The 26,435-nt window shown below is 46.1% G+C and overlaps 1 protein-coding gene across 1 annotated transcript in view; it reads left to right on the plus strand.

Moving 5' to 3' along the window:
* The first annotated feature begins 289 nt into the window (after positions 1 to 289).
* The window catches only part of UFL1 (UFM1 specific ligase 1), a 52,241-nt gene continuing 26,095 nt past the window's right edge, over positions 290 to 26,435 (plus strand). Inside the window, exons 1-7 of the mRNA XM_030555969.1 lie at positions 290 to 398; positions 1,402 to 1,547; positions 8,511 to 8,539; positions 9,314 to 9,411; positions 9,950 to 10,064; positions 17,664 to 17,794; positions 18,509 to 18,567. Of these exons, the coding sequence (XP_030411829.1) occupies positions 322 to 398; positions 1,402 to 1,547; positions 8,511 to 8,539; positions 9,314 to 9,411; positions 9,950 to 10,064; positions 17,664 to 17,794; positions 18,509 to 18,567 (655 nt within the window). The 5' untranslated portion in view covers positions 290 to 321. The remainder of the gene's footprint in view (positions 399 to 1,401; positions 1,548 to 8,510; positions 8,540 to 9,313; positions 9,412 to 9,949; positions 10,065 to 17,663; positions 17,795 to 18,508; positions 18,568 to 26,435) is intronic.

Below are 26,435 nucleotides of genomic sequence, written 5' to 3' on the forward strand. Positions count from 1 at the left end.
ATGGGCGCCAGCCTGCAGGTACCGGCGTCCGTGGCAGGTCTGCGGCTGGCAGCCGGGCGGAGGCTCCCATCAGTTGCCATGACTTGCCCCAGGCTCCTGTCCCGTGCAGCCTCCACGCGCGATCGAAGCCTAGGGCTGGGCGGGCGGAGGGGAGCCCGTCTGTCCCACTCGGGGGCGGGGGGAGCCGCTTTCCCGGCGCTACTGCTTCCCCTCTCTAGGGGGCGCTGTGGGGAGGCGAACGCGACGCGCTGCAGGAGTTTGTCCCTGCGCGCGGCCCGTAGCCCGGCGGTTAGGCTGACGTGTGGCTGCGGCGGGGCAGCTATGGCGGCCGCTTGGGAGGAGATCCGGAGACTGGCTGCCGACTTCCAGCGGGCGCAGTTCGCCGAGGCGGCGCAGAGGTGAGGGGACTGGGGTGCCCGCCCCACCGAGTCCTGACGACCGAGAAGAGGAGCCCGGCTGCGCGCCCCCTCCCCCGAGAGTCGGCCCCCGGAACGCCCGAGCCCAAGCGCTGGGGGAATGGACAGCGCCGAGCACCGCGTGTTTGACGGTTGTGGGGAGGTCTAGTGCCCTGGACTATGTGGAGGGGAAGGAGGAGCACTCCGCCCAGTGGGGGGTGGGGCGGGCAGTGCACACTGCGGACCGGATCATAACAAGGTTACTGTGGCTGAAATTGGAGTAGAAAATACTTTCCTTGCTCTGTGCCCAGTGCGTCCTGGGCTGTCACTGCAGAGGCAGTCAGTGTTTGTTTGGGTCTGGCACCTCACGGGAGAAAACCCATTTTTGAAATAAGAAAGCGGTGATGATAAAACTACAGAAATGGGCAAGTGAAACTGTTAACTCACATTTTAAAGTTGGTGGAGTTTCAAACTGACAGCACGTCTCTCAGTTCCAGCCTCCTATTTATCCACGTCAGCGAATCAGCTAAATATTTAATCTTTTGGTAGTGCTTTGTTTTTATCTGTCTTGACAAACAGTTGTAATTTGTATAAGTGGGGGGCAGTCATTTGCTTAATTGTTTTAATTAATTTCAAAATCAAACTCCAGAGTAACAAATTACAATCATAGGGCCTCATCCTGCAAAACTGACAAAGAGCTTAACTTTGCTGATTTGAGTGGTCTCATTGAAATATTGACTATTCATGAGAGCAAGGAAATTGACTTCAATGATACTACTCACATGAATAAAGTTAATTGTTTGTAGGAATGTTTGCAGGTACTAAAACCATCTTTTTTTAAATGAAAAGAGAATTAGGATTTTGTGTGAAATTGACATACTGAAAGTTGTGTGCGGAGAACGGCAAAATAATCTTTCTTTGTAAAATTTGAAAAGCTTCAGTTACTTATCCCAAAATTAGAAATTCTCATTTAAAATGACTTGATTACTCGTTATAACATCCACAGGCTGTCTGAGCGTAACTGCATAGAGATTGTTGCTAAACTGATTGCTGAAAAGCAGCTGGATGTAGTGCATACGCTTGATGGAAAGGAGTATATCACTCCAGCACAGATTAGCAGAGAAATTCAGGATGAGCTTCATGTTTGTGGTGGTAAGAGTTACATTTGTTTTTCTTCACTTCAGTTAAATTAATAGCAAGATCACAGAAAATAATTTGGGGATTCAAAGATTGCCTTTGTCCTTCAATAAACTTATTATGACTTAAATTTGCATTTCCCTGTTGGAATTCTTCTACCTGTGTCTCCCTTCCAAACTCCGGCCACTGGCTGGTTGTGAACCAGAATTGTCAATGTTACCTTACTTTGTAGTATCAAGAATATAGGACAAGGATGTTACAATGTGCAAAAAGAAATCTTTTAGTCCCCTTAATATTTTGCTAATATTATTGTGTGTGTGTGTGTGTGTGTGTGTGTGTGTGTGTGTGTGTGTGTGTCTATAAATAATGTATAAAATTTAAAAGCTAAAATATGTGCTTTGATATTTTTGGGCATTAATATTGTTCATATCTTGTATGTATAGTAAATTAAAATAGATTTTTATAAATTCAGTAAATGTAGCGCTCTGTGTAATGATTGTTAATGACTCCATCGCTATCAGATTAAAAGTGTGAGTAAGACTGAAAACATTCATTTTACTTTTATAGGCACTTAGAGCCTGATCTTGTAGTACAAAATAAGCATTTGCATGTGTATGTGGGTGGTTTGGTTTTGTACTAAACATTATTACTTTATGGTCAGAAATTATCTAAACATGACTAATATATTTAGACAGTTTTCAAAGACAAGTTAAAGAAGGTTGTTGAATCAAGCAAATCACTCAACTAACCAGCCATTTTCCTCTGAAGGAATAAAGGTGTGTACAGTTATAATCAGAAAAGTGGATCTAAAACATTCCATGATGAGGTTTGACTTCTCAAATACTCACTTCACAAGTAGATTATTTTTGAAAGGTGTAAAAGCAGCAAAGAATCCTGTGGCACCTTATAGACTAACAGACGTTTTGGAGCATGAGCTTTCGTGGGTGAATACCCACTTCATCAGATGCATTAATAATCAGATGCTGCATCTGACGAAGTGGGTATTCACCCACGAAAGCTCATGCTCCAAAACGTCTGTTAGTCTATAAAGTGTCACAGGATTCTTTGCTGCTTTTACAGATCCAGACTAACATGGCTACCCCTCTGATATTTGAAAAGTGTTTATCTGTTAGAAAACTTACAACAGTGTAAATATCAATTTAAAATCAATATAATTACACCAGTGAAAACTTCTAATAGAGATGCATTAGAACCATGGGAATTGTAATTTAAACCAAATTAAGAACACCTGTATTGGAAGTTTGCACTGGTATAACTAGGTATGATGTTAAATTGACTTAGTTTCATCGGTGCAAATTTTCTAAAATAGATGAGGCCTAAGAACGAGGCCTGCGACCTTGACTCAGAATCTGAATATCATATTTGTTTCTGCCTCTTACAACATCACTAGCAATAAAAATGTCTCAATCAGTTTTGTTGACGTAGAACGTAGAATAATATCCAGCCTGTTCTTCCATGTCTATATATCACATCACAGAGTGAACAGTAGAAAAAGCTTTGCTGTTTTAGTATGGTTTAGATGCACAAGGAGCATATACGGCTTAAATTAACGATTTGTCTATAGCTAATGGGTAGTTTAGCCTACAGATTTCTACCAACATAACTCTGTCAGTCAGAGGTGTGAAGAGGCATCATCCCTGCCCAGCAGCTGTGTCAACATAAGCCCCTAATGCAGATGCAGTTATACCAGTAAAACTACAGTTTTAAACGGTACAGCTTGTTTTTACCTGTGTGTAGTGGTTTTATTATTCTAATACAAAGCTCTGCGTTCCCAGTATAATCCACCCTAGGTGCTCTTTGCTGATATAGTATACTGTATTGGATTAACATTCTTACTATAGACATGAGCTAAATTAGAATGTGGAGAAAGCATATGGTACCTCTAGTTAATCTAAAGTCTTTCCATTGTGTGTGAAGTTCATATCATCATATGGTTTGGAAAATAGTTAACACACCTGCCACATTCATGCACCATAGTTGATTTTTCGTAAGATTACCTTAATGTGTGCTGCATCAGTGTGTTAGCTTGGCAAAAGTTCAAAGTTGTTACCACTTGATAGCAGTTTTCTGGCATGTGTGGAAAGGATTGGTGGTTTCAGTTCCATCTCTAGTAGACTGGTGTTCCTCTTCTAGTAGTGTCCCTCTGGGTGCTCCACTTGCATCCCCTGCGCTTTTGACTAGAGATTTCTTCAGCAGTGTCCATATGGCCTGTGCATACATGTTATTCAGCCGTGTGCTCCATCCCGTTGCTATATGGCACTGTGCGGGCTAACCATTTTCAGTCCGTTCTCAACTTCCATGGCTTACGATGAAGCCTTAGCTAGTTGTTCATGTTGAGTTTTGGCCATAGGTGCTGGAACTCGGGGTGCTCGAAGTGCTGCTGCACCCTCTGGCTTGAAGTGTTTTCCACTATATACAGGGTTTACAGTTTATTCTGACATTTGAAGAGATGGGTTTTTTACCCACGAAAGCATATGCCCAAATAAATCTGTTAGTCTTTAAGGCGCCACTGGGCTCCTTGTTGTTTTTGTGGCTACAGACTAACACGGCTACCCCCTGATAGTTTGATTCAATGGCTCTCAGCACCCTTACACAAATTGTTCCAGTATCTCAGGTTTTGGCTCAGCTGTGTTCTCTTAGCTTTTGTACTTAGTGTATTAAAGCAATTAGTTAGTTGTTTATATATATATATATATATATATAAAAAAAATTATATAATATATATAGCTTTTAGATCATTCCCCCACCCCGAGGATGTTTTGCCCTTTTCAAGGGTATGCTTGGTTCTCCTGGATTCAGGCGTTGCCTGTCATGCTGGGAGGAAATTCCAGTGAGTGATGGACACCTGCTGCATCCATTGCCTGAGGGAATCTCATATTTCCCAAAAGTGCAACTTCTGTATGGCATTAAAATCTAGAGCCAGAAAGAACAGGGAGATAAACTTTGACTCCTTAAGATGGAGAACTTGCTGCATCTGGGCTCTGATCCACTTCAGGAGCTCTTCGCCCTTCTCCCCCTTGCATACACCAGTCTCCGAGTAAGTCAGCTGCCTCTTCTATCTCTGAACCGCACTCCTCAAGGGCATCTAAGAGGAAAACCCAAGATTCCTCTCAAGTCTTCCAGTGACCGTGCTCCAAGTTCTCCAGGTAGGGAACCTACATCAAAGAAATCAAATACCTCAGCTCCCTCGGATCCCATCGGTCTCAGACATAGTATCCCTGATGCTGCTGATTTCTCAAGTACCGAGAGCTCCGCTAAGTGAAGAACCCCTAAAATATCGGGCTCTGAGAGACTTTTGATACTATCAGGAGACTGCAGCGACAAGAAGAGCTCTACCACAGTACTAGAAAAGATTGGTTGGGCTCTGTCTGGATTCCGCCCAGAGCATTTGATACTCACATTACCTTCGCTACTGTTACTTCAGCTCAAGCCCTGGACACGATACCAGCAATGCTGTCAGTACTGTAAGATATCTGGTTTCTCCAAGACCTCAGAGCGTTCGAGATTCCTGATTCACCATTGCTCAACGCCTATGTTTTTTTGGCACCAAGAACTTCCAGATCTCCAGACACCTGCCCGTACTGATGGTGGTACCTCAAGCTCCTTCTGCTCTCTCACTATTACTATCAAGTGACTTAGAGGAAAAAGATTCTGAGGAAGATTTTGCGTCAACCTCCCAAATATCTGTTCAAGGCTCTCCACTCCACCCCTATGGGAGCCTTTTCCTAAGGAGCCTGACAGATGTCCACAGCTACCATCCCACCTATAGATTCCACCATCCATGAATATGTGCCATCCTCTTGGCAATACTGGAACCCGTGGGTGGCTTATTTCCACCAATTGTATGAGGCCTAAAGTTCAGCCATTCATAGAGACAACCCTCCTTATTCTCCTTTTCCAGGAGACTGGAGACTCGGGAAGAGACCTTTGAGGAACAGGAGACCAGGGCTGATCATGAGGTTTCTCCAACTGCGAACATCTTTCTTCATCTCAGGCTAAAGCTGTCATGCCACCTCCACCATCCCTGGCTGGCGATTTTAAGCAGTTTCAGTATCTCATCAAGGGCACTGTGGATTCTTTACAAATACCTCTTGAGGAGATTGAAGCAGTAGTTCTCAACCAGTGATACGTGTACTCCTGGGGGTACACAGAGGTCTTCCAGGGGGTACATCTATTCATTTAGAGATTTGTCTAACTTTACAAGAGGCTGCATAAAAAGCACGAGCAAAATCAATGCAAACTAAAATTTCATACAGAGAATGATTTGTTTATTCTACTCTGTATATTGTACACTGGAATGTAAGTACAATATTTATATTCCAATTGATTTATAATTATATGGTAAAAATGAGAAAGTAAGCAATTTTCCAGTAATTGTGTGCTGTGGTACTTTTTGTATTTTTATCTGGATTTGTGAGCAATTATTTTTTTTCCAGTGAGGTGAAACTTGAGGGCACACAAGACAAATCAGACTCCTCAGAGTAGTCTGGAAAGGTTGAGAGTCACAGCATTGAAGAACCACATCAGAAGCTGCTTGACATCCTCCATATAGCCTCTTCTGCCCGCATTGCCCTGCCAGTCAACAGGGCACTCCTGGATCCTGCAAAGGTCATCTGGCATACTCTGGCCTCAATTTCTCACACGTGCAAAAGGGCAACCAAAAAATATTTCTCTCTAAGGTAGGGATCGGCACCCTTTGGCATACGGCCCGCCAGGATAAGCACTCCGGCGGGCCTGGCTGGTTTATTTATCTGCTGCATCTGCAGGTTCAGCTGATCATGGCTCCTACTAGCCTTATTTCGCCGCTCCAGGCCAATGAGGGCTGCAGGAAGGGGCGGCCAGCACATCCCTCAGCCCGCACTGCTTCCCGCAGCCCCCATTGGCCTGGAGCAGCGAACCGCAGCCAGTGGGAGCTGCCATCGACCAAACCTGCGGACCCAGCAGGTAAACAAACTGGCCCAACCCGCCAGGGTGCTTACCCTGGCAGGCCGTGTGCCAAAGGTTGCCGATCCTTGCTCTTCTAAGGAGTCATAATTTTTATTTTCTCACCCATCTCTTAATTTCTTGGTGGTAGGCAAAACTACACTAAATCTACACTCTATGATAAAAATCATAAGCATCAAAATCTGATTCTTTAACTACTTTACAGTTCAGAATCGCCAATTCCCTTGCCTTACTGGCGAAGTACAACTACACAAATTATACCAAGCTAAACTCCTTTATTGACCATCTGCTGACAGAACACAGAGAGCAGCTCCGGTCAATTTTTGCAGAAAGCAGAAAGCTTTTGCAGAGGCAGGCTTCTCTCAACACTGCCAATACTGCTACCTATTCTGTTACTACAGCAATAGTTATGAAGAGGGCCTGGCTTCCCAAAGCAGGTCCAGAATATGATTGAAGACCTTCCTTTTGATGGCACTAAGTTGTTTGCTGGCAATACAGATGAATCCTGCATACGTGAAAAGTTTGCAGCACCACTTTACAATCTCTGGGGAGCTACACACATGCTCTGAAGAGAATATTTTGTAGGTCCCCGAAAGCACAGAGATTCCCATCCTGTGCAGTTTCTGAGTTAGCAGAGGCCATACACACCTCACCACAAGAGGCAGAGGTTTCAGAGGAGGAAACTACCCGTCTCCCAGCCTTCAACTTCACAGCCTTCCTCTTCAAAGGATCAATTTTGATGGGATGGTTGAGGTCCTGAGCTGCCATCCTCTTTCTTACCAGCTGTAATGCTTCACATGCCTGCCTCCATTCAGTAACTGCCTTCACCATATCTATGGGCAAGTGGGTTTTAGAGATCATTTACACAGGGTACTCTCTCCACTTCAATTCTCTTCTGCTCACCAACCCTCCTTTCCTCTTCAGGGACTCCTCCCACGAGAACCTGCTATGGCAGGAAATAGACTCTCTTCTACACTGTGTACCATAGAATCAGGTTCCACACAGCTCAGAGGGAAGGGGTTTTATTCCAGGTATTTTTGGGTGTCCGATTAAAAAAAAAAAAAAAGATAGTTGGAGACCAGTCCTAGATTTAAGACTACTTAACACATTTGTGAAGGCACAAAAATTGAGAATGGTGACACTTGCAGTTATGATGCTATCACTCCTATCATTGTAGTATGTAAAGGCACAAATTGGACTTCTAGCCATACATTTGCTGTAATAATTCACGACACTGCTTCTAATACCATGTTTGGCTCAACTGTACTTTCTTCTATACTGAACTGGACTCCGAAGTTCCCTCCTCTTTAAAAGGGAACTAACTGCTTGGTAGTCAGCTAGAGTGGAGCATTCATGGGGACACTACTCAAAGAAGAAATGGCCATTCACCCTGTGCAGTAACTGGTTCTTTGAGGTGTGTGTTCCCATGTGTTCTCCACTAAACGCTCTCCTTCCCTTCTGTCATGGGGCTTCGTGGAGGTTAGGCTTCGCAATGCTATATAGCAACAGTGTGGGGCATGAGGCTGAGTAACACACAAGTGCAGGCCGAATGGACATTGCTATGAGCAATCTCCTATCAAAAGCACAGGGAGTGCAAGTGCACCTAAAGTGGAACACTCATTGGGGTACAGGACACATCTTGAAGAACCACAGTTACTGCACAGGACGAGTAACAATTTCTTCTTGTTTTGTTGGCATCATAACTTGACAGTTTCAGCACAGAGGTAAAGGGGAAAATCTCAACAATTCTTCTATCTTTAGAGAGACTATGTTAACTTTGTCTTTAGGCACAGAGGCTAGGGTGTCATGGGGAATCTTGCACTGTGGCTGCCATTGTGTGGATTTTTTCCTCTGATTAAACAGATTTCAGCTTAAAATACTGTCAGTTACACTCCTTGTGATCACTAAAAAAATAAAATAAAGTTCATACTTGATTGGCTGTGCTGCACTATAAACCTGTTCAAAGCTCTTTTATGTACTAAATACTTAAATTATATTTGTATTTTTTCAAAGGTCGAATAAACATTGTTGACTTACAACAGGTAATTTTTTGTTATAAAAAATGCATATACTTTTTGTTTCTATGTTTCTCCATTTATACTGCATCAGTCAGTCTCCAAGTAAGTTACTGTGCTGATACTGAAGTGCTGTATAGCAGCAGTTGCAAAATTGGTGACACGTCTCACTAACTTTGACTACTTTGTCCATTTGTGTACCACTTCACAAATGTTGTTGTATTCATGCTTACTCTGATTTTGAGATAAATATTACTATACTCTGTAGTACATTGACACTCTTTAAAATTGCCCCTAAGAAAAGAAGCTTTCTTGATGATTTGAATGTCTCTGCTTTCGTACATTGAGAAGTACAGGTGGATAAGACATGTCTGCCTTTGTTAAAATTTAGAGCTATAAGGTCATACAGTGAAATATAATAAATTTTGCATGTCCTTCTGGGTCCTCTCTTCCCTCATTAAGCTCTTGTTTCCACTAACCTCTATCCCCCAGTAATCTTCTGTGACTAATTTTACCTTCTGTCTGGAGCAAAATTGCTTGAAATCAGAAAACTTTCTATAAGACAATGAGTGTTTCTGTTCAGAGCTTTACAAAAATTTTAATTTTCTTGGACCCTTTAACCTAGTCGTAATTGCAAGAGATTTTTTTAAAAGCACAAACTCTTCTGTTCCAAGCCCCAGACTTACTTGCACATAAATATGATAGAGCAAATTAAAAGCAGATATCCTTTTCAAAGTATAGTGTCTTAATGTCTGAAAATTAATTTGAATTTAAGGGACTGATGGATTTGTTTTTTTCCAGATAATAAATGTAGACCTGGTCCATATTGAAAGCCGAGCTAATGACATTGTTAAATCAGACAGAACTATTCAGCTGGTGCTGGGACAGTTTATAAATGAGTGAGTATGTTCAGGAGAAATGTATACAGTGGTCCAGAGCTACGACTTTAGATGTTATAGGTGCAGTATAACTAAAGTCTTCTATTATTCACTGTGCTTCAGAGCTTATTCTTGGGGCAGAGAATAGACTTTTGTGGACCAGAACCATTGATGTGCTGAGTACCCTCATCTCCCATAAAAATCCACATTCAGGTCCCTTTGAGAGGAAAAAATGTGTGTGTTTTTATGAGGGGGTTGTGAAGTTAATTCTTACTGTTCCATGTAAGGAAATAAAGGAACAGGTTGCAGACTAGTGGGTTGGTTAGCAGAATTTTAAAAATACAGCCTTTCCCCTGTAATAGTTGTACTGAGCTAGGTGAATTCCCACAACCCATCTATTTCTATTTTACAGGAAGTTCCAGCTTATTTATGCGTATGCTGGAAAAATGTTTACTCTGAACAAATAAATTAATAATGAGGCAGGATAACTACATGTAAAAAGATGCAAGTTGAATTGGGAATGTCACACTAATGTCTTTTCTTCCTGGTTTTACATAAGGAGTTACCTAGACCAATTAGCAGAAGAAATAAACGATAAACTACAGGAAACTGGTCAGGTGACAATATCTGAACTCTGCAAGGCATACGACCTTCCAGGAGACTTCCTGATACAGGTTATTGCATGTTATCTACCCTTTCATATAGAAACATTGAATTCTGATTTGAAGAAATATTTCCCTCTCATAGCAACTTTATTATCCAGGCAACAGAGATAATAGTTATATGAAGTCTTGGGTAGTGTCCTAACAGGTCAGTATTAAATCTGTCAGGTTTGCATTTTAGGAGCTATGAACTGATTTTAGGTTAAAATTTGCCAGTACAGAATTCCAGTATCTGAACTGAGCTAGGTTTTCTCTCAGCCATTGTGATCCTTTAGGAAAGAGGAATGAACATACTTTAAGAGTGTGATCAAAGGATTTGAAAAACTGCCTTTGGGTGAAATACTTAAGGAGCTCAGTCTATAATCTATAAGTACCTACCTGGGGAACAGAAATTTGATAATAGGAGTGCTCTTCAATCTAGAGGAGAAAAGTACAACAGTATCCATTGGCTGGAAGTTGAAACTAGACAAATTTAGACTATATATTAAGATAAGACGGTTACTCACCTTTGTAACTGTTGTTCTTCGAGATGTGTTGCTCACATCCATTCCAGTTAGGTGTGCGCGCCGCGCGTGCACGTTCGTCGGAAACTTTTTACCCTAGCAACTCCAGTGGGCCGGCAGGTCGCCCCCTGGAGTGGCGCCGCCATGGCGCCCAATATATATCCCTGCCGGCCCGCCCGCTCCTCAGTTCCTTCTTGCCGGCGACTCCGACAGTGGGGAAGGAGGGCGGGTGTGGAATGGATGTGAGCAACACATCTCGAAGAACAACAGTTACAAAGGTGAGTAACCGTCTTTTCTTCTTCGAGTGATTGCTCACATCCATTCCAGTTAGGTGACTCCCAAGCCATACCTAGGCGGTGGGGTCGGAGTGAGAAGTCGCGGCATGGAGCACTGCAGTTCCGAAGGCCGCATCCTCTCTCGACTGCTGGACCAGGGCGTAGTGGGAAGCAAAGGTGTGGACCGATGACCAGGTCGCTGCCCGACAGATTTCCTGGATGGGCACACGGGCCAGGAAAGCCAGCGACGACGCCTGCGCCCTGGTAGAATGCGCAGTCACACGGCCCGTAGGGACATGGGCCAAGTCATAACAGGTCCTGATACAGGACGCAACCCACGAGGATAACCTCTGGGAGGAGATAGGAAGCCCTTTCATACGGTCCGCTACCGCCACGAAAAGCTGGGGGGATTTGCGGAAGGGTTTGGTCCTCTCTATGTAGAACGCGAGAGCTCTACGGACATCCAGCGAGTGGAGCTGCTGCTCCCTGCCTGAGGAGTGAGGTTTTGGGAAAAAAACCGGGAGGAAAATCTCTTGGTTGACGTGGAAGGCTGAGACCACCTTGGGTAGAAAGGCAGGGTGTGGTCTAAGCTGCACCTTGTCTTTGTGGAAGACCGTGTATGGGGGGTCCACCACAAGGGCTCGGAGTTCCGACACCCGTCTAGCTGAGGTGATAGCTACTAGAAAGGCAGCCTTCCAAGAGAGGTAAAGCAGGGAGCAAGTAGCTAACGGCTCAAAGGGGGGCCCCATGAGCCGGGACAACACCAGGTTAAGATCCCAGGTTGGAGCAGGGGGACGGACGTTAGGGAATAACCGTTCCAGCCCCTTAAGGAATCTCGACACCGTCGGGTGAGAAAAAACGGAGCGACCGTCCGCACCCGGGTGAAAGGTGGAGATAGCTGCCAGATGGACTCGCAACGACGATAAGGCCAGACCATGTTCTTTGAGGGACCAAACATAATCTAAGATTTCGGATACCGAAACTTCCATAGGGCGGAGATTTCTCTCTACGCACCAACAGGAGAAGCGTTTCCATTTTGCCGAATATGTGGCTCTTGTGGATGGTTTCCTGCTGCTCAAGAGCACCTCTCTCACAGGCGTGGAGCAGCGCAGCTCGGAACCAGTTAGCCACGCAGGAGCCACGCCGCTAGGTGCAGCGACTGCAGGTCTGGGTGACAGAGGGACCCATGGTCCTGGGTAATCAGGTCCGGATGAAGGGGCAGGGGAACTGGGTCGGCTACGGCCAAGTCTAGCAGCATGGTGTACCAGTGCTGTCTGGGCCATGCCGGGGCCACCATGATCACACGAGCCCTGTCTCTGCGCACCTTCAGGAGGACCTTGTGAACCAGAGGGAACGGAGGAAACGCATAGTACAGGTGGGTCGACCACTGGATGAGGAAGGCATCCGCTATCGACCCCGGCTCCCTGCCCTGAAAGGAGCAGAACGCTTGGCACTTCCTGTTCCCCTTGGACGCAAAGAGGTCCACCCGGGGATAACCCCACCTCCGGAAAATGGAGAGAGCGACGTCCGGTCGAAGGGACCACTCGTGTGACAGGAAGGATCTGCTCAATCGATCCGCCAGCGTGTTCCGTACTCCGGGAAGGAAGGAAGCCCTGAGGTGAATGGAGTGGGCTACGCAAAAGTCCCAGAGTCGTATCGCCTCGAGGCACAGGGAGGAGGACCTGGTGCCGCCCTGCTTGTTGATATAATACATGGTCGTCGTGTTGTCCGTGAACACGGCTACACAACGACCCTGAAGCTGATGACAAAACGTTTGGCAAGCAAGGCGGACCGCTCTCAACTCCCTCATGTTGATATGTAGCCCCACCTCCTCCTGGGACCATAGGCCCTGCGTCCGCAGGGTCCCTAGGTGGGCCCCCCAGCCTAGATCTGAGGCATCCGTTGTCAGGGATACCGAGGGCTGAGACGGGTGAAAGGGAAGACCCGCACACAATACGGACTGGTCCACCCACCAGCCGAGGGAATCTAAGACCTTCTGGGGGACTGTGATTAACATGTCTAGCGGTTGCCTTGGTCTGTAATGACTGATAAGCCACAGCTGGAGAGGCCTCATGCGGAGCCGAGCGTAGTCGGTCACAAAAGTGCACGCCGCCATGTGGCCTAACAGGGTTAGACATGTCCTCACTGACGTCAACGGGGCTGACCGCAAGCGTTGAACGATCGCCGCCATGGTCTGGAACCGCTGCCGAGGCAGCGAGGCCCTGCCCACAGTGGCGTCCAGGACGGCCCCGATAAATTCCACCTTCTGAGTGGGCCTCAGGGTGGACTTGTCTGTGTTTATCAAGAGGCCCAGACTCGCAAACATGCCGGTGATCACGCGGACATGGCTGTACACCTGCTGTTCCGACGTGCCCCGAATCAACCAATCGTCCAGATAAGGGAACACGTGGACACGGTTGCGCCGAAGATGCGCCACGACAACTGCCATGCATTTTGTAAACACCCTCGGGGCCGTGGACAGGCCAAACGGGAGGACCGCAAATTGATAATGACGAGCCCCCACAACGAAGCGGAGGAAGCGTCTGTGGCGTGGCCAAATGGCAACGTGGAAATACGCGTCCTGCATGTCGAGGGCGGCGTACCAGTCTCCCGGATCCAGGGATGGAATGATGGTCCCCAGGGATACCATGCGGAACTTCAACTTCACGAGGTATTTGTTGAGTTCTCGCAGGTCGAGGATAGGCCTGAGGCCCCCCTTGGCCTTGGGGATCAGAAAATAGCGGGAATAAAACCCCTTGCCTTTCTCGTTTTCGGGAACCGCCTCTATAGCTCCTTTGCTGAGGAGCGTCCGCACCTCCTGCCGAAGGAATTGCTCGTGAGAGGGGTCCCTGAAGAGGGACGAGGAAGGAGGGCGGGAAGGAGGGAACGAAACAAACTGCAGGCGGTACCCCGTCTGCACCACGCTCAAGACCCAGCGGTCCGATGTTATTTGGGACCACGCCGGGAGGAAAAACGAAAGGCGGTTGGAAAACGGAGGGGAAGGATCCGTAGGGGAAACTGTTACTGCGCCCTCGAGCGCACCTTCAAAATGAAGGCTTAGGACCAGGCGGGGGTTTTGAGGAGCCTTGGTTCTGCCCCCCTTGGTTCCCCGACCGCCTGCGCCTCCCGTTCCTGCCGCGGCGCCTGTAAGGGTCCTGCCGCTGGCGGAACTGGGAAAACGGCCGACGGTGCTGCTGTTGCTGCGGCCTAAAGGGTCTACGCTGTGTCACGGGGGTGTGCATCCCGAGGGACCGCGCAATGACCCGGTTGTCCTTTAAACTCTTAAGTCTGGGGTCTGTCTTATCGGAAAACAGGCCCTGGCCTTCAAAAGGAAGGTCCTGTATCGTGTGCTGGAGCTCTGGCGGAAGGCCGGAAACCTGCAGCCAGGAGATGCGACGCATCGTAACTCCTGACGCGAGGGTACGGGCAGCCGAGTCCGCAGCGTCCAAGGAGGCTTGCAAGGCCGTGCGCGCGACCTTCTTGCCTTCGTCCAAGATGGCCGTGAACTCTTGGCGAGCATCCTGTGGCAGCAGCTCCTTAAATTTGTCCACTGCCACCCAGGAGTTAAAGGCGTATCTGCTCAGCAGGGCCTGTTGGTTAGAGACCCTGAGCTGCAGCGCCCCAGCCGAATACACCTTACGGCCAAGGAGGTCCATCCGCCTGGCTTCTCTGGATTTGGGGGCCGGAGCCTCCTGGCCGTGACGCTCCCTATCGTTCACCGATTGCACTACCAGTGAACCGGGAGTCGGGTGAACATGTAAATATTCGTACCCCTTAGAAGGGGCCATGTACTTCCTCTCGACTCCTTTCGCTGTCGGAGGGATGGAGGCCGGGGACTGCCAGATAGTATTGGCATTGGCCTGAATGGTCCGTATAAACGGCAGGGCGACCCTGGTGGGAGCATCGGAAGAGAGGATGGTAACAATTGGGTCCTCTATCTCCGAGACCTCCTCTGCCTGCAGACTCAGGTTTTGAGCCAATCGCCTGAGGAGGTCCTGGTGCGCCCTGAGATCCAGCGGGGGGGGACTGTTGGAGGAGGTACCCGCCACCACCTCATCCGGGGAGGAGGATGATGAGACCCCAGGCACAATAGTGTCCAACTGAGGGTCTTCCTCAGCCCTCGCCTCTGTCTCCGGAGCCGCAGCGGAGTCCTGCTGTTTGGACCCTTCGTCCCCTTCCGGGGAGGGAGGGGGGCGAGACAAAGAGGCTTCAGGGGCCCTACGCTCCGCAGTCGCCGGCCTAGCAGGGAGCTGCTGGGGGCCCTGGGCCTGATGGTACGCCCAGGGTGTCCAGAATCCCCACTGTGGGGGGCCTTGGTCCTGCAGCGGCGGATCAGCAAACAGCGCCGCCTGCCGGTCGGTGCCCAGCGCATAGCCGCTGTCCGTCTGGGAGGACACGGACGGCTGCCTGGAGGGCCACGGCGGGGCCGACCCTGGATGGTACGGGTCTGCGCGGGCCGGCACGGAGGATCGTCTCGGTGCCGGGGACCGGTGCCGGGAGTCATAACGGTGCCGGGACCGGGACCGGGATCTGTCACGGTGCCGGGCGCTGCTTCGGGACCGGGATCTGTCACGGTGCCGGGCGCTGCTTCGGGACCGGGATCTGTCACGGTGCCGGGCGCCGCTTCGGGACCGGGATCTGTCACGGCGCCGGGCGCCGCTTCGGTGCCGGGACCTACTACCAGCTCGGTGCCGGGAGATCGACCGGGACCGGGACCTGCCACCAGCTCGGTGCCGGGAGGTCGAGCGAGATCGGGACCGGGACCTGCCACCAGCTCGGTGCCGGGAGGTCGACCGGTGCGGCGAGTAGCGTCGGGACCTGCTCCTGGAGTCGCGGTGCCGGTGTCGACTGGAGCCTGACCGCGACCGTCTCGATGCCGACCGGTGCCGCGAGTGCGACCGGTACCGCTGAGGGGAGCGGTGCCGGGACTGCGAGCGGCGTCGGGATCTGGAGCGCCCAAGACGTCGGGGCCTGGATGGCGAACGACTGTCCGAGGGCGGTGCCGACATCATAGGCTTGCCTCTGGACGTGACCCGCACCGGAGGAACCGGGGGTGGCAGCCGAGTAGGCTCCGTCAGGGCAATAAGGTCCCGAGCCGAGGCGAAGGTCTCCGGTGTGGATGGGACCATTATCTCAACCCCAGATCTCATGGGGGAGCTCGGCGGCACCGGACTCAACAGACCCGCCGGGCCCGGAGTCAACGGTGCTGACGGTGCCGGCGGCGCCGCGGCCGATGTCGAGGCCGGGCGTTCAAGCCGGGTCTGCCTGGCCGGAGTATTAGACTTCGACGGCCTAGGCACTGATTCCGGTGCCGGAGAAGGTCGGTGCCGAGGAGTCTTCTCGGTGCCGGAGCGATCCGGTGCCGGTGCCGAAACCACGGTCTGCGAAGTCGACGGGTCAAGTGCCGCCTCCATTAGGAGAGTTCGGAGCCTCTGATCCCTCTCCTTTTTTGTCCTCGGCTTAAAAGCCTTACAGATGCGGCACTTGTCAGATCTGTGCGATTCCCCGAGGCACTTCAGGCACGCTTCGTGGGGATCGCTGGTAGGCATGGGCTTCTTGCAGGCCGCACACTGCTTGAAGCCTGGCGCAACAGGCATGAGCCTGGCGCCCGGTGCCGGGAAGGGCTAAGCCCCCCGGCCAGGAACTACTTAACAGCTATTTACTAAACTATCTACTTAACAATACTAATTAACAACTATCTATAGAACTAGAGATAAGCGATAAACAAGCGATAGAAACTAGGAGAGCTAGGGACGTGGAGGACAGCTATGCCGCGCTCCACAGTTCCAACGACCGACACGGCGGTAAGAAGGAACTGAGGAGCGGGCGGGCCGGCAGGGATATATATTGGGCGCCATGGCGGCGCCACTCCAGGGGGCGACCTGCCGGCCCACTGGAGTTGCTAGGGTAAAAAGTTTCCGACGAACGTGCACGCGCGGCGCGCACACCTAACTGGAATGGATGTGAGCAATCACTCGAAGAAGAACCACATTTATAACTGTAAGAGTAGTTCAGCATTGGAACAACTTACCAAGGGTTGTGCAGTAGATCCTCTATCACTGGAAATTTTTAAATTAAGAATGAATGTTTTTCCAGCACAGGCCATAGAACTTCCCTTTCAATTAGGACTTTGAAAAAGAGCTTTTCTCATTGAAAGGGAAGTCCTATGGCCTGTGTTATGCAAGGTAGTCAAACTAGATGATCACAATGGTCGCTTCTGGCTTTATTCATCTTCTAAACATATCATCCAGAATATATACACATACAGTTTATTTTTTTATGTCCTAGATAATCTGAATGTTTTAAGTTACTAATTTGAACACCATTTCCAATCTCTTTTATTCTTTTGTCTGGGTTTTTTTATTTTATTTTTAATTTCTTGCTGTTAACTTCTACTCTGACATCTCGGAAGAGTGGGTCAGGGAGTTCCTTTGTCACAGACACAAAGGATTTAACATGAATGTGCAGCCCCAGAAATCCAAGACCAGATGTGTTTTGTTCTTCATTCACCTGTAAAGATTGTAATATGTGTGGAATAGTGAATAGTCATTAAATAATTCTGGTCATTGTATGTATTATTAAGAATGCTACTTTAACCTGGCGATTGCAGTTGGGTCAAAATAACACGATCTCACACACGCAATCTCTGTGTTTTTTATAGTACCTTCCCAATACTCTCCAGTAATAATTACCATTTAAAATGCATTCTTAATTCTCAGTACATTGATTATTTAGACAAATTAACTTTGTAATCTACAGTTTAAATAGATTTTCTTCTTTCCTGTGTAACTGTAAACTGTCGTCCCAGCATTTATCATAACTTCTGTTCACAGGCATTGTCCCCCCGTCTGGGTAGGATTATCCGTGGCCAGATAGATCAGGACAACAAAGGAGTGATTTTTACAAAGGCATTTGTAGCCCGGCATCGGGCACGCATTCGTGGTCTGTTCAGTGCCATTACTAGGTAAGCCCTAACACAAATATCTATATGTAGAAATGTGTTTTACAGCATTATTCATGCATCTGATTAATTTGTAATGAACAAAAAAGAAAATAAAGGCGTATGTATGAGACCTTTTCAGTTACAATTCATTTTACAGTGAGAGAGAATTTTGCATACCTTTTTAGAGCAACATGTAATGTGAGCGCAGTCCTCTGCTGATGTACAAAAATACTTGAGCAGGAGGAAAGGCTTACTCCTAGAAAAGGGAAAACTAGTTGGCTAAAATGAGCTAAATTACAATGGGAAAATATTTTGAAAAAACTGGCTAAAACTGGTCATAAATTCACTGTGAATTCTTAATTTTCTGGAAAGTGTCCCCCTCATTGACATAATTACAGATTGATACCCAGCAACCACACTTCATTATTCAGAAATTTATGTATCAGTTCAATAGCCATCTTAATGTTCTATCAGGAACTTAGTTAGCAGAAGTTTGTGTGTGTGTAAATATATTTACAGTGGTAGTTCTAATACAGTTTTAAACGCAGTATGAATTTATAAATTTCATAAATTAAACAACCCGGCAGTAACAGTCTGGCTAATACACTTGATCAGTTTTGCAGAAAATACCTTTCTTGAGGGAAAAGTCCAGAGGTGCTTGTCTTGTTTGTAGATTCTACTTCAATTTGAGAGTCTCCAGGCCTGGTTCATATTTATCATTTTTATTCTTTATAGGCCTACTCCTGTAACTAACTTGATCACTCGTTATGGATTTCAGGAACAACTGCTTTACTGTGAGTTTCTTTCAGATTTTGTTTCATGTACTTACATTCTTTATTGTTGAAATTAATCATTTCAAATAAACCTTTTAGTATTTAGTATTGTTTTTCAATAAATAGCAATAGGTCTGCTTTCCAGTTTAATAAGTAATAGACTTCTTGTGCTGTCCACAGCTCAAAGAAATGTCTCTGTATCGACAGCAGTGAAAGCTCATTGATGGAATACCTCTAAGGGAGTGGAATGATGCAAGAAGTGCAATATTCATTTTTGTCTTCTATTTCATTATGTGCTCTCGGCTACATATCAGTGGAGCACACAAAAGGGACAGGTTTCACATAGCTGAATGACTTTAACAGAACAGGATTTTTATTTATTGACTTTATTTTGCGATAGCTGAGGCAGAGCTTTTGTTATGCTCACAACCAGAGGTCTTAATAAGCAGGGAGATAAATCGCACTTTTGTTTGTTTGTTTTTTTCTTTTATTTGAAAAAGAACCTCACAAAATTACAAACCAGGAAGATTTCCTTTTGTAGTCCTTGATTTGTTCTCACCTCAACTATTGCAACTCTTGGACTATGCAGCTCTCATGTCTCCTCTATTCTATACAAAATGCTCCCTCAAAGATCATCTGTCTTGTCTGTGGACTGACCACATCCTGCCATCTGTATTTGCGGGCTTCTTATCTCTTCTCATATAAAAGTTAATCTCTTTTTCTTTGCCTTCAGGGCCTCACATGACTTTGTTCTGTTAATGTTCCTGTCTTCCCTTTCTTCTTTCATTCTACATGGCTAACTGCCCCTTTAGGCTCTCCCACTGACATCTGAGCCTAAGGCCACGTCCAGACTAGGGTATTAAAATCGATTTTAGATACGCAACTTCAGCTACGGGAATAACGTAGCTGAAGTCGAATTTCTAAAATCGAGGTACTCACCCGTCTGGACGGCGTGGCATCGATGTCCGCGGCTCTCCGTGTCGATTCCGGAACTCCGTTCGGGTTGATGGAGTTCCGGAATCGATGTAAGCGCGCTCGGGGATCGATACATCGCGTCCAGACTAGATGCGATATATCGATCCCTGAGCAATCGATTTTAACCCGCCGATGCCGCGGGTTAGTCTGGACGTGGGCTAATTCCCTTATGCCTACAATCCTCTCGCTGACCCTGACCCCAGGATTCCTCCAACCTCTTTCCTTAAAACCAAACAAGCCAAATAACATTAGCTCAGCCACAACAGAAAATGAGCAGTTCTAACTCTAGTGATATCTAGTGATAAACACTAAATATACTTAAATAAATGTGTGTGGGTGGGGTTGTTTATAAATAGCATTAGAAAGGCATGAGCTTAACTTCATTTAGTTATTCTACTTGTTCATTGCCTTCCATTTCCTTTTACTCTGAATGCTGTCTTTTTAGGCCCCAGTTCTGCACTGAGAACCTGTAGGCCCAGAGCTTGACCTGTGTAGTTCCCTTTGCAGGTTTGAAGCAGGGGCTTTCAGTTAGGAAAGGATATGCAGTGATTAACTTTTCTGTCTCCTACAACATATACCTTTTAATTATTGAAATTGTCATTTTTTCTTATAAACTAATTAAGCCGCCCCTTTGCTCATCTTAGTGACTGTCCAGATGGAAGTTAAAGTTCTAGTTCCAAATTCTGCTCAAAATAACACCGGTGTAAATCCAGAATACCTCCATTGATTGTAATGACATTACTCCAGATTTATTACAGAGCAGAATTTGGCCTCCAATTTCCAGCCCTCAGAAAGACTAGGGCATTAATATTCTCTCTCTCTCTCTCTCTCTCTCTCTCTCTCTCTCTCTCTCTCTCTCTTAGTAAAATAGGTTTTAATATCTAAAGCTATGTCTGAGCTATTTTGAAGCTCAAAATAACTGCCAAGTCTAGCTGCGTAGTACAGTATTTCATACATTGGTGTGTTCAGTGTGCTGGGGAATCATAACTATGAAAAGCATCATGCAAAGCCATGAATCTATTTCAATTCTCTCAGAATTGTCTTCTCTGCTGTAAAATCTTTTGTTGTAGACCAGTTGGAACCCAAAAATATTTAGGGCCTCACTTCTAGAATTGGCTACCTAGACTGAATTTAGAACATATGTGGTACATTTCAGGCAGTTTACTCATTTTCTCCTCAAACTTCTAACTACATCCTACAAGATAACCATCCAAGATAATTCAGGATTAAATTTCTGTGAATTTCTGTACCCAAGTACTGCAAGTGTCTTTAAACATTAGTTGATTGCATTTCCCATATGATGTGCAAACCATTATAGATGTCCTAAAAGACCTTCTCCAGTTCCCTTCAAGTCAATCTGTTTGGCATATTGTCTAGTTACACAAGTACACCAAACCCCATGAGAGATTTGCACTGCATAACAGATGGCCCCAAGGACAAATTTTTAAAACAGCTTGTTCTCCTCTAATTCTTAGCATACAGTGTTCCTTTTCCACACTCATCTACATTAGCACTTGACATTGGGGGAGAGGAATAGCTCAGTGGTTTGAGCATTGGCCTCCTAAACCCAGGGTTGTGAGTTCAGTCCTTGAGGGGGGCCACTTTAGGGATCTGTGGTAAAAATCTATCTGGGGATTGGTCCTGCTTTGAGCAGGGGGTTGGACTAGATGACCTCCCAAGGTCCCTTCCAACCCTGATATTCTATGAAATCTATATATGATGTCCAGGAATGCATTGTCCAGCTATGCAGAGTTAAACAGGAAAATCTGTTAAACCTTATGTTGCAATAATATTTGTGTCCAATGCAATTTCATTATGGAGTTAAAATTGATTTCAGCAATTGCTCATGTAACGCTTAGCCGTTATTATGCAAGACTTTTTAGCCACTAAAGTTTGAATTTTAGTTGTGACAGCCTCCTGCAGATCAACAGTCGAGCTAACCAAGTTTGTCGATGCTTCTCTCTTTGTTCAGTGAACAGCTTTTGTTCTTCATGTTTTTCCAATGTTCCTTTCTATACTCCGTTTCTCGGCTTATTTTCATGAATTTCAGAGTGTTTTATTCACTTTTTAAATTTACAAGAAATTATCAAAGTAAAAGCTTTTTCTTTAATTTTGTCCATTTTCTGAATATAATTTCAGTTTCACAAATGTTTGAGTACTTGAAAACATTTTCCAAATTAGTATAACTATAGGCTGTATCAAAGTCTCTTAATATATAATATGATTAGGGCTATCGATTAATCTCAGTTAACTCACGCGATTACTCCCAAAAAATTAGTCACCATTTTAATTGCACTGTTAAACAATAGACTACCAATTGAAATTTATTAAATATTTTGGGTGTTTTTCTACTTTTTCATATATATCTTGTGTTCTGTGTTGTAATTGAAATCAGAGTGTGTATTTTGATTACAGATATTTGCACTGTAAAAACAATAAACAAAAGAAATAGTATTTTTCAGTTCACCTCATACAAGTGCTGTAGTGCAATCTCTATCATGAAAGAGCAATTTACAAATGTAGGGTTTTTTGTTACATAACTGCACTCAAAAATAAAACAATGTAAAACTTCAGAGCTTACAAGTCTACTCAGTCCTGCTTCTTGTTCAGCCAATCACTAAAACAAACAAGTTTGTTTACATTTACGGGAGATACTGCTGCTCTCTTCTCTCTTTCTGGTGACATAAATAAGAACAGGCATTTGCCTGGTACTTTTGTAGCTGGCATTGCAAGGTATTTACTTGCCAGATATGCGAAACATTCATATGCCCCTTTATGCTTCGGCCACCATTCCAGAGGACGTGCTTCCATTAAAAAAATATATATTAATTAAATTTGGGACTGAACTCCTTCGGGGAGAATTGTATGTCTCCTGTTCTGTTTTACCTTCATTCTGCCGTATGTTTCATGTTATAGCAGTCTCAGATGATGACCCAGCATGTTGTTCATTTTAAGAACACTTTCACTGCAGATTTGACAAAACGCTAAAAAGGTACCAATGTGAGATTTCTAAAGATAGCTACAGCACTCAACCCAAGGTTTAAGAATCTGAAGGGCCTTCCAAAATCTCAGAGGGATGAGATAGGGAGCATGCTTTCAGAAGTCTTAAAAGAGCAACACTCCGATGCGGAAACTACATAACCCAAACCACCAGAAAAGAAAATCAACCTTCTGCTGAGGGCATCCGATTCAGATGATGAAAATGAACATGCATTGGTCGTCACTGCTTTAGATGGTTATCAAGCAGAACCCGTCGTCAGCATGGACGCATGTCCTGTGGAATGGAAGTTGAAGCATGAAGGGACATATGAACCTTTAGTGCATCAGGTATGTAAATTGCTTGTGGCGCCGGCTACAACAATGCCGTGAGAGAGGCAGTTCTCACTTTCAGGTGACGTTGTAAACAAGAATAGGGCAGCATTATCTCCTGAAAATGTAAAAAAAACTTCTTTGTCTGAGTGATTGGCTGAACAAGAAGTAGGACTGAGTGGACTTGCAAGCTCTAAAATTTAACATTGTTTTATTTTTGAATGCAGTTTTTTTTGTACATAATTGTATATTTGTAAATTTTGCTTTCATGATAAAGAGATTGCACTATAGTACTTGTATTAGGTGAATTGAAAAATGCTATTTATTTTGTTTTTTGCAGCACTGTACGCTTTGTATTCTGTGTTGTAACTGAAATCAATATATTTTAAAATGTAGAAAACATCAAAAAATTTAAATAAATGGTATTCTATTAATATTTAACATTGTGATTAATTGAGATTATTTTTTGTGTTATTAATCACAATTATTTTGTTAACAGCTTGACAGCCCTAAATGACTATATATCATAATTAATTATACTTAATTTTATCTATTTTAATAATGTATGGATAATTTGTTTAATTTTATTTATATAGAGTACCTGTAGTAATATAAACTTTAAAAGCTTGATGTTTTTAAATGTCCTGGCTTCTTTCATTAAAAATCCTTTAGAAATTTCTTTCATGTTTCTAAGTCTGGTGAATAAGTTGTATAAACAAGCTATTAACTAATTCCCCATTTAATAATTATTCCAGCAGATACTGAAATTTTAAATCAAGAAAATAACCATCTTTGATCCTATAATATTGCCATGCCGTTGTTCACCTGAAGATGACATCAGGCTATTTATAATAAGGAATGCTTATATTTTTAAATGTAATATAGTTTCAATTAAGGAAGCAATAAATTTACAAAGCTTAATAAAAAGCATCAGGTTCTCTCACTTCTGAGCACTATAGCGCTAATCGAAAGCCCATTTCAGTCAATGGAAAAACTGTCATTAACATCAGTGGTCTTTGGATAAGACCTTATGGGGGACAAATTGGGGGGAGGGATAGCTCAGTGGTTTGAGCATTGGCCTGCTAAACCCAGGGTTGTGAGTTTAGTCCTTGAGGGGGCTACTTAGACATCTGTGGTAAAATCAGTACTTGGTCCTGCTAGTGAAGGCAGGGGGCTGGACTCAATGACCTTTCAGGGTCCCTTCCAGTTCTATGAGATAGGCATATTAAATTATTTTCACTTTTATTTAAAACTCTATTTTAAATATTTCATTATTTTTGTTGTTCTAGCATCTAAAGCAGGGGCAGGCAAACTTTTTGGCCTGAGGGCTGCATTGGGTTTCATAAATTGTTTGGAGGACTGGTTAGGGGAGGGGGTTGTGTCTCAGCCCCACCTCCTATCTCCCTCCCCGACTCCTGCCCCATCGTACATCTCCCTCCCGCGACCGGCCCCAGACCCCTACCGCCCCATCCAACCACCCCTTCTCCCCAACTGCCCCCGGAACCCCTGCCCCTACTGCCCCCCGCTACCCCATCCACCACCACCCCCCACTTCCTGACTACCCCCCTGGGAACCCTGTCCCCATTCAACTCCCTGTTCCCCCACGACTGCTATTCACTACCCCAAACTCCCCTGCCCTCTATCCAACCTGCCCGCCTCCCGCTGCTCCCTACCGCCTTACCGTACTAACTGGAGCACTGGTGGCTGGTGACGCTACAGCCGGACCATGCCGCCGCCACCTCCACACAGCTCAAAGCACCAGGTCAGGCCTGGCTCCGCAGCTGCGCTGCCCCAGGAACTCACAGCCCCGCCGCCCAGAGTATTGCGCCGGTGGCAGAGCGAGCGAGCTGAAGCTGCGGGAGAGGGGGAATAGCAGGGGAGGGGCTGGGGGCTAGCCTCCCGGGCCAGGAGCTCAGGGGCCAGGCAGGACGGTACTGCTGGCCGGATGTGGCCCACGGGCTGTAGTATGCCCATCTCTGATCTAAAGGATCCAAATAGGATGAAGGCTCTTTTGTGCTGTAAAATCTCTTTTAAAGGGGCAGTCCTTGTCCTGTAGGAATCTTATAATGTAAGAAATATACCTCTACCCCCATATAATGCGGTCCTCGGGAGACAAAGAATCTCACTGCGTTATACGTGAGACCGCGTTATATCAAACTTGCTTTGGCCCCCTGTTCCTTGTTTCCTGACCACCCCCTCCAGAGACCCCTGTCCCTAATCACCCTCAGAACCCTACCCACTGTCCCCCAACTACTCTGACCCCTATCCACCCCCACCCCCTGGGAGATGGCAGAATGGAGCGGGCTGGGGCCGCATCGCTACACTTCCTGCCGCAGGTGAGTGCAGAGGACGTCCTTTCCCCAACCTCCCCGCACTCACCAGCAGCGGGAAGCAGAGCAGCCCAGCCCCAGCCAGTTCCACTCCGCCAGCTTCCAGCTGTGGTGCTTCCTGCCGGGCAAGTGAGTGCAGGACCTTTCCCCAGCCGCCCCCCAGCAACATAGCTGGGGACGGGGCAAGGGAAGTGGAGCGGACTGGGGACGTGTCGCTCCGCTTCCTGCCACAGGTGAGTGCGGAGAGGTTGGGGAAAGGACACCCCCCATACTCACCTGTGGCAGGAAGCGGAGCACTGCAGCTGGGAGCTGGCGGAGTGGAGCGGGCTGGGGCCGGGCTGCACCACTTCTGCCGCTGCTAGTGAGTGCAAGGGGGATCTCTTCCCCCCAAGTCCCCTCCTCCGAGCAACGCGGTTGGGGCCGGGGCGAGGGAAGCAGAGCAGGCTACTCCCAGTCCCCCGCTAATCCTCCAGGCCACTCTGGGACTGCGGGGCCCCCAAAAGTGCCCTCCCACAGCTCCTTCCCCCCAGACCCGGGGCGGGGGAGCCCCTGACCGCCCCCCAAGACGGTCTGCCCCTTATTGAACCCCTTGGCCATGGCCTTGCCCGGCATCCTTAACACTGCTTAGAGCAGCGTGTCAGAGCTTTACTGCCTTGTATGCAAACCTATATTATATCAGGTCGTGTTATATCGGGGTAGAGCTGTATCATTTTTAACCAGTAATATTCACATCTACTTTGAGAGCTTCACTTCCACGCCTGTTTGTAAAGCACCTGGCACACTGTTAGTGCTCTACCATTAATAATACTTCTAGTTTGGCTATATTTTAATTTTTGTGTCAAAATCTTGTAAATAAAGCTTTTTTTTTCATGAAATTTAAATGGAAGTAAGATTGAAAATGTAAAATGAGTAATAAAATCAATGCAGTGCACATTCAATATGCTGTATTGTTTCTGTATGTTAGGTAGTATGAGTATGTAGAGTTTGCTTTCAAAAGTGGTTAGTGTAAACCTCTGTTTTTCATGTAGTTATAAGTACTTACTTTTTTTTAATCTTCCAAAGCTGCCCTGTCTAGGGTAGGTAATTGAACTGTTGCTGAAAATGGTTTTCTGCAGTGTTTGTCCTTGCACCAGTATGGAAAACAGTTAGCTTTGGCCAGTCTATTTAACAATCTTTGTTTTTTTCTTACTAAAATTTTCCAGTGTTGCTACCAGTTGCTTAGCTTTATTCGTCACAGTCTAGCTGATTGTGTATGTTGTCTTATCTACATGGAGA

This window comes from Gopherus evgoodei, chromosome 3, assembly GCF_007399415.2.
Source record: "Gopherus evgoodei ecotype Sinaloan lineage chromosome 3, rGopEvg1_v1.p, whole genome shotgun sequence".
Taxonomy (NCBI): domain Eukaryota; kingdom Metazoa; phylum Chordata; order Testudines; family Testudinidae; genus Gopherus; species Gopherus evgoodei.